Consider the following 18,335-nt stretch of genomic DNA (forward strand, 5'->3'; position numbering starts at 1 on the left):
ATTATCACCTTGTCAGGGTTTAAACCATTTCATAGGATCAACAATTTCCCCTTCCTCCCTCTCCCTTCTTAACAGGATTCTGCGTCAAGCAGTTTTACGTCAAACCCATCAAGTACAGAGGCCCCATCAAGAAGGAAGAGAAAATCAGCATCCTCTGCCCATGCAAAGGGTCTGCCAGGGAGTTACATCTCATGTACAGACCCAGAACCACAACTTTACAGATCCTACTGCCAACCTGTAATCGGGTGGTGGCACATAGAGGCAAAGCCTTCAGCCCCCCACTTGCATATTCATTAATTGCTTGGGCAGAGGTAAAGTGGAAACTGCTGAGCCTCAAGCAGTTGTTCCACCTGGGAAGTACCCATGAATGAAGCGAAGCGCTGGAGGTGATGTGAACACAAACGGACTCAGGGTACGGTGTGACACACACTTTAAAGCTGCCTCCGAACCCTGCACATCGCTGCACTCGTAGATGACGGCTGAAGCAGTGGGGAACGGCGGAGGGCTGGGCAGCGGTGGATCCTCAATGCTCAGCAGCACTGCAGGGAGTGGAGCTGCAGCTCCCTTCTCTTGGATTTCTCTGCTCTCTTTGCAGCCAAACACAAAGATTTCTTCAGTAAGCCAGCAGTTTCCCTTTGCTTGCACATGGAAAATCGCATTATTAAAGGGCTGCTTCGCTACAAATGGCTTTGAATTTCTTTGGTGCTGTCACAGAGTTTGGGCCAGGTTCTGCTCTTTTAATATGGCTGAACAAAAATCCACGTAAAGTTGAAACCCAAATCTTTCCTGGGGCCCATCACCAAAACCAGAACAACATTTGTGAAGTGACTCATCCCTTTTCCCCAGACTCCTGCTTCAGGACTGCCTTGGCACACCCAGGTGTCTTCTGGTCCAAGTGAGACATTTCTTTCCATTAGTAAATCAACTGAAGACTTTCCCGGGACAACAAGCTCCTGTTAACAGGACGGGGCTTTTGAGGCCAAGGCTACCAACCTGCTACTGGGAGCCTCGAGGGCTGCGGGCTCACGTATTTACTGACGCAACTGCAGCCTGGGCTAAGCAGGGGAGCCACGTGTGTCCTGACAGCAGATAGGTGTCTTCTGAGAAACTACACAAAGACAGTTGCTGCCTCTGTGAAAAGCGCTTAACCTGCTCTGTCCCGTTCACGTTCCCCAGGAACCACTTCAATTCTGCTGTGAATAAAAAAATCAGCTCGTCCACATAAACACACAGCCCAGAGCTGCAGGGGCGACAGCAGCCAAGCACCGAAGGCAAGCCGGTACAACTGAGGGTGCAGTGAAAAAACCCCTGTCCTTACACTGAAAGCAGGGGCTTTGGTGCAGGGATGCGGGATGTTCCTACAGGTGCCTGGGACAGGTACAGAGCGAACGCTAAAACTTCCAGTTTTAGCTGGGGCTGTCACCCAGCAGCAGAGGAGGAAGAGTAAACACCACGTTCTATTTTAGGGTACAAAGCAGCTGGGGCAAACAGTGTAAGTAAAGCCAGCTTTATCTTTTCAGTCCAGTAAAAATATACCTGGCTGGAGAGGAAGGGAAAGTACAATTTGGAGCTGACTCAGGGGAGGAAACAAAGGGCTGGTCAAATACACAGTTCTAGGAATATTCAGAGTGAGGTGAACGGGTGCTGGGGGAAGCAACGGGGGCAACTAGGCTTCTCGGGAGAGAGTTGGCAAACTTGGGCCATGCAGACTTGCAGTTTCTGCACCAGTTCTGTGCAATCTTTCTCCTTGCAAGGTCCCAGACCAGCTGCCTAAGGCTGCAACCCAGACCTACACCATACCCTTCCATTTTCCAGAGCATTAAAGGACTTTTGGAGGGTTCAGCCAGAGCTTTGTCCACCCCATAAGATAGCTCATAGATAGCAAAAAGATTTTGTGTTCCTTGATCCTCCCCGTTAAAATCTGCCTCAGGCTTAGCAAATATGTTCATAAAGGCACAAGAAATTCCAGATGGAGTCTTCAACCAGAACTGTGCACCAGCACAACTTCATCTTCATCTTCAGCTCACACTCAGCAAAGAAAGGCAGCGGACTCCGGTCTCCTGCGGGCTGTTCTCCAGCGCCCTGCCCAGCCCTGCCTCTCGGCCGGTCCGCTAGCGCAACCTGCTGATTTTCCAGCGGTGCTGCAGAGTAAGGGCTGTACCCAAAGCTCCGTTCATCGGCGGGGCAAAGTCTTACCTCCGCTTCATCGAGTGGCCAGAAGCCGGAATAAATCGCGAGTTCCGTTTGGTTTGTGTTGTGCCGCTCTGATTTTCACCGTGAAAGCCTGTGCTGCTCATTGCACAAGAAAATTCTACAGTTAATCTTTAAATCATAATTTGATTTTTAATGATTAGCACAAAGAATATTACTCATTTTTCAGAGAAACAAGTTTTAAGGTTCTTTAGTAACACACTGGACACAGAGCAGCCAGGAGGTGGGTGCTTGGCATCGACTTGTTCCTGCACTGAACGCACCAGCCTGGCCGAGAAGGGCGAAGACGATTGTAAAATACATCGAGGAGAAGGATTTACCTTTTCAACTGCCTGATAACAAGCCTGGTAAACCAACAGTTATACCATAACATTACCAAGAACAAAGATGTGCAGCTCTCATTTATCCACTCACTGGGGCTGCAGCCCCACAGAGGTTGAAGGACCCTGTCAGCCAAATCATCAGGTTTTGGATGGCGGTTGAATCCCACCAAGCTGAGGCCATGTAAAGGAAACGATGGAGAAACCACTCCTCACTTGTGGGCAGCCAAAGGAGGACGGCAACATAGCTGGAAGGAAACCACTGGCCTTGGCTGGGTGCTGGATTTGCTCTGGCTCAGGGTTCAACCCTGCCTGTTACTGATGTTTCTGCTTGAAGGATCCACCCCCATTGCCCAAGTGTGTCTCACAGCTTTCTGGCTTTTTTCCTCCAAAACCCATATTCCATCATTTTACCATCTGACTTGGCTCATTAAGAGATAGCGTTAAGATACATAAGATGCTAAGAGGGACTAGTCTAATGTTTACCAGGCTTATGGACACATGGATGTCAGGTACCACCTATCCAACAGCCCTGGTAACCCTCCTGAAACACTGCGGAATCCTCACAGCAATGACAGTATCTTTGAACAGCAAAGTGGGGATTTCTCCTGGACAGCATCAGGGTTAACACATTTCCTGCCTGTTGATACCAGCCCAAACACTCATATGCGCTCTCTGCACTCTTGCTCAGTCCAGAAGACCTCAAAGGGACTCAACACAGCCAGGGAAGTTACTACTGACAAAGAAGGGGCAAAACTGGGAAGTCACACTGTTCATGTGAGAAGAAGAAGTCAGCACCTCCCAAGCCAGCCCACCTGCTCCCGGTGTGCTCCCCGCAGCACTTCATGCTGGCTCATCTCCATCCCCCTGCCTGCTCCCCGCCACAGGGAAGGAAATGGTGCAACTGGGGCTCCCAAGGGCTGAGCAACGCCAGCCGATTGTTCCATATCCTTCTGTTAGCGTGTGCTAAGCAGCCAGTTCATGTCTTTCACAACTGCACTTACCAACTGTTATATGAACATCTCCATTGCCCAACGCAGGAATCCCACCAACTTCCCATGAGCTCTCTCATGCCCAAGGTGAGAGGTCTGCACCTTCCGGCTGGCCCAGGAATGATGAGGAACACACCGAGAAATCTCAACTGCAATATCATACACTCAAAAATTATTTTACTAAGAATGAGATGGAAAACATCTCAAAGAATGGGGAGCTTAGAGACATTTTACAAAGTACCAGGCTGCCGAACAGGACTTGGAGAAAAGCTTCTTCAGTGTCTGCACACCTGTAACACAGTTGTACTTTCATGCCTACCAGCTTGGCTGGATTTACACCCAGCCTTTCCTTCACAAGCCTTGGTAGAGTGGATTGAGCTGCTGCAATTCCTTCCTTGGTAAAATTAGGAGCACGAGTTCACAAAAGTCTATAAAAATCACTGCCTTTTCAAGGCAGGTCTGCCCCAGGTAAAGCACATAGAATGAGCTATTTCAAACTCTGCTAGCACAAACTGGCAGTCAGGAATAAATCAGAAATGTGGTTGGGGAGATCAGTATTGCAGAAACCCCACTGGAGACCCCTCAACTGGGAACGGTCAGGGACTTAAATTAAGTCTTTGTTTTTCAACGGTTTTGTTTCCAGTAGGAAAAAAAAAAAGCTTTCAGCAGCTAGTATCAAGCTAGCAAAGTTCAGGGCTGCTGCACTACCTCAGTGCTACGAAATCTTCATGGAAAGGTGCACCCATACCATCTCCCTCGCTGACTGTGTCTGCTAAGGAGAGCTGAGGGCCTCTGCAGAGAGCTTGTGCCAAGTGAAGCCTGGGAAGGTGGGAAAAACATGACACAGCTTTTGCAGCTTGTGGTGATAAAGGCTGTGTCTGTCAGGGTGTCACACAAAGCCACATACCCCATCTTCCAGTTGAGGGGTACGCAGCATCCCCAAAGCCTGAACTCCCACTGAGAGCTCTTAGCAGCACCTTGCATCATTTGCATGGGTAGATTCCATTACACTGAGCAGATACAACCAAAAGCCCCATCAAAACCAGACTAGGGGGACACAACATTTATATAAATACTTGTCTGGTGGATACAAGCGTGCAAACCAGCAGTTCTGGCAGGACGGGGAGGAAGCAGCAGGGGTATAGTTGGCAAAGCCCTAGTAATAACCCCAGGGAGGGCTAAAAGATTGTTTGGGGGCTAAACATGGGCTGTAAAAAAAGCTTGAAAGCACAAGCGAAAAATGTGTCTCCAGCTGCTTGTTCTGCAGAGATTTTCAGAGCACACGATGTACAGATGCTCTTTGCACACTGGAAGTAGAGCAGAGACACATCTGCTTCTCCTCTGAATAAAACCTGCAGGACTTCCAGAGGATTCTGTAACTTGGAATAGCAGAGAGTGGATGTTAAAGCCCCATGACTCATTTAAAATTCATATGAACTGAGACATCTCTGTAAAGAGAATCTAATGCTTTTCCCTAAGTAGTGCACAAAATCAAACTGGAGGATTAAAAGAGATGCTGAGGACCCTGCATCGTAGGACAATAGTTGAAATCGAGCAGATAATAATTCATTCGGGCTAAAACCTAGAATTTTTTAACTCCATGTCAGCTACGCCATGCAACTCAGGTTTGCAACCGTTTGCTTCAGAACTTGAAGATGTTTTAATAAGAACTTAGTTGTCAAAACCACAGGTTTCAGAAAAGAGACTTCATGGATTTGAGCTCAGGCTAGGATTTCAGCTGGACAAGAAAAAAGACCTGTTTCCATGCAAAAGTATCTGTATTCCTTAGCCTACACGAATACTCCTGCTACGCCAAACACTACACCCGCGTGTGTTCTCTGTCACTCTGTCAGAAAGCTCGAACGGGCACACACACCCAGGGGGAGGCACTGGGATGAGCAGCAAAGATCAGGCTGGTTACATCCACTGTGGAGTTTTGCCCATCTTTCCTTCAACCTCAGTCCTCTGGACCATATTCTTGGGTCTTACCTTTTTGGGTCTAAGTGTTCCCTTGTTTCAGGAGGGGGAAGAAAAGGTGTTAAGAAATGGTTCAACCAGAGCTTCCTGAAATGTGGGATTGTTCATTTCCATCTGGTACTCTGTGCTAAGAGCCCCATTATTTTACCAGTCTTTCCCAACCATCTCTAACAACTGTTAGAGTTTGTGGAAAACCGCAGTGCCTAATATGGCAACACCATCTGCCCAGAGCCGTAACACTTTGCTCAAGCCTGATTGGCCAAGATAACAGAGATGGGCCTTTCGAAGAACACATAAATACCCCAAGCAGCTACCGCTTGATGTCTTTGATTCCATCAAAGAACACCAGTGGAACGGCCACAACATGCCAGCTCTCAGCCTGGTCGCTCTGGTCAGCTTGGTGTCCACTGGTGAGTTGCGATTGCCGGGTTGAAATTTGTTCAGATAGAAATAACGCTCAGTTTTAATCTAGTTTTATGAAGAATTAAGGTAAGGTGCACAGTTAATGACTATTAGAGCATACGGAATTAGGTTTGCATTTTGAGTCGTATATTGAAGCATTTAGAGGTTTCATGAAAAAAAGGGAAAGTAGTTTTGACTTATTTCACAAACTTGTATTAAAAATATTTATGAGTAGCTTTGCTTTGTTTCTACCTTGAAGACCTCAACAAAAAGGGATCAAAACTACACAGTGGGTCGTACAAGGTTCTTTTACCCTGCTTCTGAAATTAGAAACTCCCATGAGCTCATGTCCTCCACCTCAAACACCCTGTTTCGCACCTTCACGCTTTCTGTTATGCTCTAAGAACATGATGGAATTTTCTGTTTTCCTCTTCTGCACGTGAAGTCTTCGCCAAGCAGCTGGTTGTGCACCCGCCCCAGCAACAGCACCAGCACTGGGCACCGATCTGCAGTGGGAATCCCACCAACAGGATCCGGGGCTGCGATAAATACGGCTGTGGCCATTTCGGCGCAGACAGGTAACGCAGCGGGCGCCTGGAGCTGGGGGTGGCTGTCCCTTTCTGAAATGAAATGTTCACAGGGGAGGAAAAAAAAAATCGAGTTTAACCAGAGTCAGCACTTCAAAGGAGAGAAGGCTTTTGTCTGTGGGACCTCTTACTCATTTTTGGGATGTTACCTGGCAATTTTGTGGAGGTGCGGTAACACCACTGCTACCGACTGTGGCACGGGGGGAGAAGCGAGACCAGTGCACCCATTAGCAGCAGAGTAAAGGAAATGGAAAGATTTCAAGGATTTGTGGCATTTACTCTTGTTGCTTATAAACCTGATCTTTAACTAACACTCAGCAACAGCTTATAGGAAGCTCAGATTAATTCAGACGAGCTAAAGGTCTGCCAGGAGGGTTGTCTTTAAGTAGGTACTTCATCACAGGGCAGGTTGTATTTCCCAGAAAAATGCTTTTATAAGTAGATTGGCTCCTGCCTTCCCTGTGTTGCCCTGTCATCTCCTCTCCCGGGGTGCTGTAAGAACTGTCCAGCCTCATCACCCAACTTCCGAATTTCTAAACAAGAAAATGCCAAACATAAGGTTCTGTTTCACACCGGCATGGATGTGTTTTGGGGTAGGACAGGGGTGCTTTCTTGTAACAGCCTGGAATAGCCTGTGAGCTTGGGAAAATTAAAAATACACTTAAAACTTGAAATCTCATCCCCCTTTAGAGAAGGTTGGATACCAACATTGGGCAATAAAAAAAGATGGATCAAACCACTATTTCTTTCCAATTTCACTGCAGATGCAAAAATGTAAATAGAGAAGCTTCAGCTGTCATACTGTGTTAACTGATCTACCAGCACATACCATTATTCTCCAAGTCCGTGTTCATGTTTCCAGGCACAGCGGCAAAGGGAAGCACGGGGGCGTGGACGTCATCTGCGCGGACGGAGCGGTGGTGTATGCTCCGTTCAGCGGTCAGCTCTCCGGACCCATCCGATTCTTTCACAATGGAAACGCCATCGATGACGGAGTCCAAATCACGGGACAAGGCAAGTAATAGCAGCAGATGTGGTGTGAGTCACGCGCAAGTGGTCAATTTATTTCCTCGAGGAAGGTTTCTGTGGCTCTTCAAGCCAAGTGTTGATTGACCTTACAGCCTCCTCTCTCGTTCCTACATTGAAGCACAACTAGGCTGTTGCTCTGAAATATCTGAAGTCAGCACCAGCAGGATGTCATCCTTTTCCCATGCTTTTCTTGGACAGCAGGGAAGAAGGGAGTTGAAAAAACAGGTAGCAGGAAAACAACTACCCCAAATCAACAAAGAAAAAAGGAAACAGTAAAAATAAAGTATTAGAAATTTGCCCTCAGTTTTGCTAGGTTTGCTTTCCTGCCCCTATTTCCCACCTCCCTCTTTTCTGTAACAATTTGAGTAATTCTGATTTCAAGACTGTTGGTGCCTTGACTACATTTCTGCTTCACCTCTACAGTAAGAAGAAGGTTTCTTGCTCACCCCAAGACCAGATGCAACTGATGTTTCCTGACCTCGCTTCCTCTCCCGTCTCCTCCAGGTTACTGCGTGAAGCTCGTCTGCATTCACCCCATCCGGTACCACGGCCAAATCCAGAGAGGGCAACAACTCGGGAGAATGCTGCCAATGCAAAAAGTATTTCCTGGCATTATCTCTCACATCCACGTTGAGAACTGCGACCACTCCGATCCCACTCATCTACTTACGCCTGGTAAAATCCCAAATCAAACAAACAAACAAAACCCAACCCCAGAAACAAGTAGTAGAATGAATGAAAATCCAGTTATTAACTCATTTCAAATAAGGACAATAATATCAAATAGAAGAGGACTGGAGGGGCCCAGTCCCATCAGCCTGGGCACAGAATAAGAAACTAAATGGGGTCTTTTCCCATCTCTTAGGTTACACTCAGGAACTGTGATGCTCTTCCAAATTTTTGTTTTTAAAGTAAAGTAGGAGATTAGACCAAGCTATAAACTTTACAGCAAGGCTTAGATGTACATTCCATTTACATTTCCTAAAGGATGAGTTCTGTGCAGGAAACATCCAGCTGCTTGGGTGGGATGTGATTCCATATGTTCCTACCTCACTAAAAACACAGTAATAACGAACATACAACACTTAAAACCTAAGTGTTAATTTTGTGTTTCTGTATCTCAAAGTTGTTCCACCGATGCCACAACAAGACACACGCTGGGCAACGCTGTGCTCTGGGAATCCTACAAACGAGATAAGAGGCTGCGACCGGTACGGCTGCGGATACTTCGGAGCTCCAAGGTACTGTGTAATTGCAACATGGGTTTTATTGCTCCTCCACTGGGAGTTGAACTCTGTTTAGGCCACCTAAGAACTACAGCTTTGGAGGTTTAGGTTGGACGCAAAGAAACATTTTCACTGTGGGGGTGATACAGCACCACACAGCCACCAGGCTGCCCACACTGTTCATACAGCCTCCATGCTCGGTGGTTTTTATGACTGGGACTAAGCTGTTCCTAAGCTGGCCTGGCGCTGGGAACAGTCTTGACAGAAGTGAGAGGCTGGGCTGGCTGTCCTCCACAGGTACCTGCCAAGCAACATTTCTGTGACTCTACAGTTCTATTCTAAGGCTTAAAAAGGCATTTTTTTTTCCTCCAATTTGCAAGTCTAAGAGCTCATCAGCCCTACACAGTATTACACCATCTACACGCACCGCAGATTCTCAGCCAGTCAGCTATGCCCAACCCGGTCTCAGTACAAACAGCCATTTCCAGATCTCGCAGTGTGCCAACTCATCTAGCTCTACACAACGTCAGGCCTGACAAGAGCCTTTTCTGATGACCCATTTGTTTTCAGAACCAATGGTAAAGGAAAGCACAGGGGTGTGGATGTCATCTGTTCTGATGGAGCAACCGTGTACGCTCCCTTTGACGGCCAGCTCTCCGGACCCATTAAATTCTTTCACAATGGGAATGCCATTGATGACGGAGTCCAGATCCAGGGAGCAGGTAAACAGCCATTTTTCATTTAGTATTTGTCTTGGGTACACAGGATGTATTACTTTGTAGCTAGCAGGGCAGTTAAGCAAGGTGCATGGCTGGCAACACTGCATCTTCTGTCTGCAGAATTTTTTGCTCCTATGTTAGAACATAAATAACTGAGAATGTCTTCCTGCTTTAGTAAAGAGAAAGGCATGAAGTCCCACCTTCTCCCTGCCTCCCATCTTCCCTCTTCCACCAAGCCAACAAGTTCAACCACTATCCACTTTTTAGGAGCACAGTTTGCTATTTGGGTATTTCCACTACAGCTACCTCAGTGGAAAGGACAGAAAACTTTAATAGTTTTGAAACAAGAGTTAGTACAGAAGAATAAATGCTTCATCCGTCATCCGACATTTTCCTTCCTCTTGTTTTCACCAGGCTTCTGCGTGAAACTAGTCTGCATCCACCCCATCAGATACAGCGGTAGAATTTCTAAGGGTCAAATCCTTGGGAGAATGTTGCCAATGCAGAGAGTATTTCCTGGGATCACATCTCACATTCACGTCGAGAACTGCGATCGCTCAGATCCTACCAGATATCTTGAAAGGGGGAAAGGGCAAAAAGTGTGAAAGAGCAACGTACTCAATTCCAAATAAATTCATCTCAGCATCCACAAGTTGTTTTTTCTTCTCATGCACAAGTTTCTGTCTCTACTGATTCAATTTTTGGAGCCTTTACATAATATTGCAAGGTGCTGACATTAATATACGCTCCTGGTACCAATCAGGTCCTGTTTAAGTCCCTGTAGTTATTCTGAACATTGTGTCTCCGGCTAATTGATGAACTTAACTATACCTTGGCAAACAGGGTTACTTTAGATTTTAAAGGCATCTGAACTAGGGAAAACTAGAGGGAGATTCACTGACACACTCCACAAGGCATAAAACCTGCTGTTTGGAGTTGTCATGCCAGAACAACTGGTGTCTCTATTGGATGACAAAGGGTCTCCACACAAGGAAAAAAAGACTTAGTTTCTGCTGGAATTTGCATTTACAACAGAATCAGGGAATTAGCAATGACTAATGATAAGCTTTCGCAGAGTCTGAAAAATCAGTGAGCATGAGAAGGAGCTCACCCCATCGAGTGTAAGGGAAGGTGTGTTACTGTGAGCTCCTCAGGGCAAGGTGGACTTTTCAGCAACCTTACAAACCTCCTCAGCACATCAGGTGTCAATTCTGTGCTGCATTTTGAGGGTTTTGGTTACTCCAAACTGTGTTCTTGCCCTTTGTACACTTTAGAAATGGGGTTTTTAGGAAATCTTTGCAGGGCAGTAAAACTAGGAAAAGCCAATAGAACAGACAAAACTTGCCTTAGTAGGACAGGGCAGAGCTCTGAAGTACTGGCTGCTCGAGGGACAGGAGGAAATAGAGCAGCAGGCAGCTCTCTCTAGGTTCTGGCAGGTAAACAGCCATTTTTCATTTAGTATTTGTCTTGGGTACACAGGATGTATTACCTTGCAGCTAGCAGGGCAGTTAAGCAAGGTGCGTGGCTGGCAACACTGCATCTTCTGTCTGCAGAATTATTTGCTCCTATGTTAGAACATAAATAACTGGGTTTACCATACCCCCACTGCAGACCTGCTTCAGGAGGAAGACACTGAGGGCATTTAGTTAAACTCAAACTGGTTTTACTCGTTCAGATCAGTTAGCAGAGCAAACGCACAAAAAAACCAATCATCACCTCAAAAATCACAACTCTAATAAACACAGCCCTGCTTTGTAGAAGGTTGGAGCAGGAGCACGCTCACATCCGTGGCTTCACAGAAAAGCTGCTTTAGTGACGGGGATACAAAGGGACAATATTCAAAGAAACATTTTAACAGTTTCCTCCTGAATCGTATTTCTCAATACTCCATTAATGTTCTTATGTTGGATAGAGACATGAAGGACTCTGGGACTTACCATCTACCAGACCTGTCCACATCCCATCGTACAGTTTCAGCAAGTCAAAACCCCTCACGTTTGAGGCACGAACATTAAGTAACAATGACTAATTTGCTATAGTCCAGGAGTTAAACCTTTCTACCGCATCTCCCCAGCCTTGTCAGGTACACGGTTTCTAGGACAGAACCCAGCCTAGCAGGAGGTGCAAAAGACGAAGAGACTGGGATCAGTGCACATATCAGATCACTTTATTACGGTTACATTTAAAGCAAACCACCCATCTCAAACCAAATACTGCTTAGAAATATTTCAGTCTTTTGCTTAAAAGACAATTATAACCCCCTGATTACAGAAGTAAGTGCTTGACTTACAAGCACTAGTAACCAGAGCCAGATGCTTAATTGTGCAAGGCAACAATGAGTTACCGCTTGAGACCGGCGTTGTAGGGTATCTTAAACCCTTCAGCTTGCAACTGGGAACAAGACTGCCTCTGATAATGGTGGTTTAACCCCCTAGCTGTTATTTTTCCAGGAAAGAAGTGTGGAAGAAACTTGTATTTTAGCTGGGTTGATAAATACCACCAGCAACTCAAATGTCACCTTCACATGGTAAATAGGAAGGCAGAACAACTACAGCATGAAAATAATTACAGCAAAATTTGTATATGACGCAATTCAGTTTACAGGGTGCAAAAGTCAACACAAAAGTACATACTCTAATTGACATTGATTCACCACTCCTTCCCCCTTTAAAGAAAATGTGAAGAAATAAAATGAAATCTTCCTCAAAAAACAGTTAATAGCAACAAGTGTTAACAGTCCTGCATTAGAAATTCCAAGATCAACTGCAGCAACCCTTACTCTAGAAACCAAAGCTTACAGCACAGCTCTGCAAGATACAGGTGAGGTTACTACAGGCCGTTTTGGTCTCTAATGGGCAAATAATTTACTTTTTCAGTGCTCTAAATTCTTGATTCCAGATAGAAAGTGATCAAAGGCAACTGTACTCCATTTGATCCTTCCTTCTCACTAGCCACATTTATGAGATCCTTCTTATCTCTCAATAATGAAAAACTGGACAGCAGACACCAATCAGTCTTTGTAATCAAGCACAGAACGCTCCCAAACCCAGAAGCTATCCTTTATAGTCTGGCAGTTTCCAAAGTGCTTTGTCATTCACCCAAGTGATCAACGTAGAACCAAACTTCTAAATTCATTAATTTTAACCAGGTCTCTCCCACCTGTTTAGTGCATAAGACAGAAAAGCGACATACTGTACAATGCAGTATCTACAGTTTGGCTAATCTGACAAAATTAAAGTGCAATTTGAAACTGGAAAGTGTTTTTGTAAGCATAAGCTTATTTACCACAACGTTTTGATGTACTGGCGTGAGTTTAAGCTAGATTATATTTGAGTAACCTTGGCTACTCTTCAGTGTTTTTATTGTACAAGCTTTTACATTATAAGATGAATATTTCTGAAAAAAGTAGCTGCATAAAACATCATGACAAATAATACTGGACTCCCGTGTGTATCCAGCTTTGCTAAAGGAAAAAAGGTCCTCTAATCCTCTTCTGACTATCAGAAAGACTAAACAAAAACAGGAAAAAACCCTCAGTGTGAATGGAACACTTGAACTGAAGCTCAGAGAAGCTCAAGTTCACTGAAGTTTGAAGCCCCTGTAAACCACAGACATACTTTCAGAAGTGTTATGTACACTTCACCTATCTTCTATTTCAATTCACCATTAACATTCTAGAATGTTCTGCAGTTACACTACAAGAACATCTCAAGGTAGAAAAACTCCAATCTGGTACTAAGTTTGTACATTTCATTTTTAAATTCTTTATTTGCATAGAAAGCAACACCCGGATTGTACCATTTTGTCCACAAACGTAGAGAATTTACCATGTCGGCATCATATCAGGAAACCACATTCTGCCGAGGTGTTGGGAGACTTCCAGATGAAGTCGATCTAAGCTATAATCGCTGTCTGGAATCAGCACCTCCTCCATGATGGAAAGCTGGGTAAGCCTGCCCCCGCACATCTTCACAAACTCAATAAAACCTCGGCAAGTTACTTCACATTCACCAAGCCCCATCGCTGTTAAGTTCTTACAGCGCTCCGCAATCCGGATCAGTTCATCGTCCAAAGGTTGAAGTCCGTTAGCGCACACCACCAACTCGATCAACCTTGGGCAGTTCATGCCGATGCGACCTAGCATTGCTTTGCTTACTGCACGACCAAAGTAAAGGTGTGTCACGGGGGTTTCCTCTCTGAAGAAAGCATCAAACTCTTCTTCATATAAGAAAAAGTACATCACTATGTTGACTTTGGGGGAGTGTTTAACCAGAGCATCCCAGCTTTGCTTTTTAATAGTGTGAAATTCAACTTGTCCAGGATTTTCACTCACAACGTCTATGCGAAGGTGTTCAAGATCAACATGCTTTTCACTTGAAAGAGCCAGCAGCAGTTCATCACTTAATATGTAGTAGTTCAAAGCCAGCTCCTTAAGTCCATGACACTGGTCAGCAACACAAAGAATTCCTGGGGAACAAAAAAAAAAATTACTCTGAAAAAAAAAAATTGAGTGAATACGAGCCCAGTTGTTTGCTGTAAAGCTCAAGCAAGTACTAATTCTGTTGGCTTGAGCATTCAGGCCTATAACCCCAAACCCATGGCATATCATGAAGTTCTAGATATCCACATTCTTTTATGGTGTTTTGGCCATGAACATCAGTACAAGAAGCAAGGCTAATTAGCCACAGTCATCTTGAACCTGCATCTCTTTCTCCCCGTCTGCACCTCCCGGTGCAGTATTTCCACAGCGTTGAAGGAACAATTGAAATCAGGTAAGATTCAGCTGAAGTTGCCACTCTTCCCTTCCCTAATACTCCTTCCTTCTGCTTTTTATTTAAATGACCACCAGCAACCTGGTTTAAGGGCTACGCTGAAACAGAGCCTTCCCTGAACTAAGACATAAACAACGTAACTGCTGTTAACCTCCTGGAATACAAAGTACAGAGATTAAACCACCTTTAGTGGGCTCTGGGAGACTAGAGCAGGATTCCCCTTCCCTAGCACCAAGGTTTCAGGAGAAAGGGAGGTGAGGAGGGACCCAAAAGCCCTCTGAATTTCTGGCACTGCTGTGTTTTGAAGGGAGTAAGCCCTACACCAGCGAAGAGGAGCCAGTGCAGACCATACCAGATCTGGGCACACGAGGGCACCACAGAAACTGAAAGACTCTCAGTCTTGCACAAGTTTGTTAAATTCATACACACCGCATGTTTTTTGTTTTTGATGTAACTTCGAAGTATTAACAACTGAACTCAGACTGCCTTGTGAAACAGTTATTGACCACAGCTTCCATCCCACCAACCAGTTGCTGTTCACAGGCCAGAGATTTTGCACGTGTGTTCCCACAGACACCAGTTAGTTCAGTTTACGCAGCCGCCCACATTAAGCGGCAGACATTTGGTTTCGCTTAAAAAGAACTGGCAACAAACATCAAGTCCTTGGAACACATATTAAAGGCTGGCACTAATTTTGGAGGCTCTTCCTCCTCAAGGCCTATCATCAGAGGTACTAAAGCAGCTGAGGCTGTAATAAGGAATCCTCAGGATTCCAGAAGGCACGGTCAAGCGAGGAGCACCTCCACCTTCATTCATCCAACTCATTCAGTAACAGAAAAATATTATTCTTTGCCTTCCAAGGGCCCAAAGCCAAGACTAGGTCAATAAAAAGCCTCTACTCAAGAGGCTCAGAAGAGCACTAGAAATTTTATGAATAATTTGTTTCAAACTAACTCCTGACTATTTTTTAATGATATTTCAATTCCCCACTTACCAGCAGGAGACACGTGAGGACAGCTGCTCATTTTGAGCAGTTTTAGAGTATCACTGTTGTTAGCAACAAGAACCTTCAAGGAAGGATCATCTAGTGGTGTGTCATCTACCTTGATTGATGATAATGACTTGGAATTCACAAAAACTACCGTGAGTGCAGAAGCAAAATGAGCCTGTTTGGAGAAATTGGAGAAGGGGGGAAAAACGTATTAAAATAAGATTTAAGCAGAACAAGCAGAACCTCAAGTTTTACATGCACAGAAAATACAAAAATAATCACGTCTTAGGCATCTGCTTTCTTATGTAACAAAGAAAGGTTTACTTGAACATGGACATAGGAAAATCTCTTTGAAAATATGCTGCTGCATGTGACAAAAGCCATCTTTACACTCAGTAGTTAATTCATCCACTTTATCTTTTCACTGTAATAAAACAGGGATAAGTGGACATAGTGATGAGACTGAAGTATCTATAATTTATCTGCAGAAAAAAGCAGACACTTATTTTCCAGAAAGTAACTCTGCTATGACATACAGCATCACAGAAAAAAACCCTCCTAATTATTTTAACAATACATTCCAGCACATGGTATCTTTGAATCTAGAAATGAGGAAACTTGGGCCTTCTGAATTATTCCATATTTATACCATGACGTATCAACACCACTAAACTTAATGAATGGAACCAATGTTGAATTATTTTCCTAATACTAATGCATACTATAAATTAAAGGCACTTTGGCAATAAGTACACAGAAATTACCAGCGGCTGAATACAACCACAGTAAGAAGGCTGACATGGTTTAAGAGCAACTGAAGTCCCTCTAGTTACAGTGTGCAGAACATTACCTTAGAAACATTCATGAAGCTTGGTTTTGCTGTAGAAATCAAACCCAGTGTCTTGATAGAACAGTTCACCAACTGAGAAAGGATGTCACAGGCTGCTTCTGCTGACTCAGTACTGCTATCAACCTATCAATAAAAGCAAGTGAAAGATGAAGAAGTCATTCTTCATTAGGATTTAGAGAATGGCATCATGGACTCCCAAGCCTGCAAGTTTCACACCCACTCAGCTGTACTGCACGAAGCTGCACTTACCACAGGGACAAAGAGCAACAGGGATGAGAAATTTCAAGGCAAGAGAGTGTTTAGGAAAGTTACTATTAGACAGTTTTCCTGAGTTTGACTGCTGGGTATTTCTAGTAGGAACAGAGAGCTTAAACCTGAGCCTTCTCTTCAAATCACCTCATGCCTGCCTAAACAGCTGTAATTTGTATTGGAGTTATGAGAGCCTGGTATGTACACACCTTTAAAATGTTTATTTTAGACGCTTAGAGCCAAAAAAAAATAGATACACTTGAGCAAACTAATCCGTTTTACCTGCAGGGACACCACCTCTGCATCTTGAATAACAAACTGATTCTCAATTCCTCTATAAGCCTGGTGACTAACTTTGGACAAATCACTGCTCCACGTCACCTTCCTCCTCTGCAGTCATTAAAGACATTACAATGCCAATTCATTATAAGCCGTTATATGAAGTGCAGAAGTTTCAAGTGTTCAACAACTGATTAGCCACGAACTGCTGTGCAACCAAATCACAGTGTCTCCAAAAGCAAAACTGCTACCAGAGCTGAGAAAAAGCAGTTTCTGGTTTGCATCCTAGTTTTAGTATCAATCCTTTCTTCTGCTTTTCCTTCAGAGCACAGAGCTGTGACCTCCTCTAAGGAGAAGTGACTGAAGCACCTGTAATTCCAGCTACAGTCTTCTCAGATAAACAGAGGAAACTGTACCAAGTATTCAAGTGTGCATTTACGCAATCCTGACCCTACAAACACAGCCTGCATTTAAATTCAGCTTACTGTTACTTAACTATGTCCTTATGTCTGAACGTACGAGCACAACGTGGCGATAAACCATTGCAGTAGTTGCATTTTTAAACATTAAGACTTCCCAGCTAAGACACTCAAGCCAAGCAATACAGAGAAGCTCCACCCATTACACCCAGTAACGTGACTGACCAAGCTTCCATTCATTCCGGCCTTACCTTGAAGCTGACGTACTGCAGATGGTCAGCGTGCCTCTTGATAATCTGCTGAATGAGATCAGGATGTGTGGACTTTAGGTAAGAAGTAGCTGGCTGGCTAAGTTCAAATTCAAATCTCCTCCAGAGATCCGGGATGTGAAAAATCTCATTCCACCTTCGACAAACTGAAGACGCCCTGGCTCGATCTACTAACGGCAGAAACTGGAAAATGCGCAGGATAACGTGGTGTGGAAGGCTGCCCCAGTCCATGGAGGCGTGCAGGTCAGATTCACCAAACACCGAGCCATATAAACAAGTTTTCTGTTTTTTGTTTTTCTGTGATGCTTGAGGAGCTTCATTTTCAACCACCCCTTTCTGCCTTGCTTTCTTCATCGTGAAAGTTTCAGGTACTGGAACTATCCAATATATTCAAACAGCAGTTTCCTGAGAGGTCTCATGTACAGCAGGTCTCTAGAAAAAGAGAGGATTAGGAGATGCCGGGAGAGAAGGTAGGGGAAGCACAATGAGACAAGAAGTTACTAAAATTTAAACGTAACACCTTACTATGAGAAAAGGAATGTCCGTGAGTCAACATCCATCACACAGACATTAGCAAGGACCTTCTTTTTTGATACCTTTTTGTACAACTTGATTTGAAGCTGGAGAACTTGGGTTAGTTAATTTACCAAGTGAAGGCTCCTGTGTCAGCACGTCATAGTTTATAAAGCACTTTGTAGGAAAAAAAAAATATCTAACAGCAATTTAGTTTGGCCAATTGTGTATGTTTAAGTTTAAACTCAGCAGACAAACTATGTGATTTCTAGAAGAACTTTATTAAGTACAGAACCCATTTGTAAACTCCCTTTCTAAACACTGCTGAACTCAGAACAGACATGTTCAGAAGAGTCAGATTCAAAAGCTTTTCCTGCCTCCCCACTGCTTCGCTTTGTTGGGTTTTGGGTTTGCTTTGGATTTAAATCATGCCAGCCAGAGGAAAAGTGTTTGTACAACTAACTATGAAAAACTTCAGAGGCCACTTATTAAAACAGGGCAAAGAAAGTAAGGTTCCCATGCTGGTTTTC

General features: G+C 44.4%; 2 protein-coding genes across 2 annotated transcripts in view; one reads left to right on the plus strand and one right to left on the minus strand.

Annotated features, from left to right (window-relative positions):
- The first annotated feature begins 5,864 nt into the window (after positions 1 to 5,864).
- LECT2 (leukocyte cell-derived chemotaxin 2) lies at positions 5,865 to 10,068 on the plus strand. The gene is made up of 7 exons (XM_010141080.1): positions 5,865 to 5,910; positions 6,348 to 6,480; positions 7,352 to 7,503; positions 8,023 to 8,193; positions 8,645 to 8,759; positions 9,315 to 9,466; positions 9,878 to 10,068. The coding sequence occupies exons 1-7, from the start codon at positions 5,865 to 5,867 to the stop codon at positions 10,066 to 10,068; spliced, it is 960 nt and encodes a 319-aa protein (XP_010139382.1).
- A 2,938-nt stretch (positions 10,069 to 13,006) lies between these two features.
- Positions 13,007 to 18,335, minus strand: part of FBXL21 (F-box and leucine-rich repeat protein 21) — an 8,487-nt gene continuing 3,158 nt past the window's right edge. The window contains exons 3-6 of the mRNA XM_010141081.1: positions 17,275 to 17,663; positions 16,077 to 16,199; positions 15,230 to 15,401; positions 13,007 to 13,930 (exon numbers count right to left, since the gene is read on the minus strand). Of these exons, the coding sequence (XP_010139383.1) occupies positions 13,287 to 13,930; positions 15,230 to 15,401; positions 16,077 to 16,199; positions 17,275 to 17,663 (1,328 nt within the window). The 3' untranslated portion in view covers positions 13,007 to 13,286. The remainder of the gene's footprint in view (positions 13,931 to 15,229; positions 15,402 to 16,076; positions 16,200 to 17,274; positions 17,664 to 18,335) is intronic.

Source organism: Buceros rhinoceros, unplaced genomic scaffold (genome assembly GCF_000710305.1).
Source record: "Buceros rhinoceros silvestris isolate BGI_N320 unplaced genomic scaffold, ASM71030v1 scaffold16838, whole genome shotgun sequence".
NCBI classification, from domain to species: Eukaryota; Metazoa; Chordata; class Aves; order Bucerotiformes; family Bucerotidae; genus Buceros; species Buceros rhinoceros.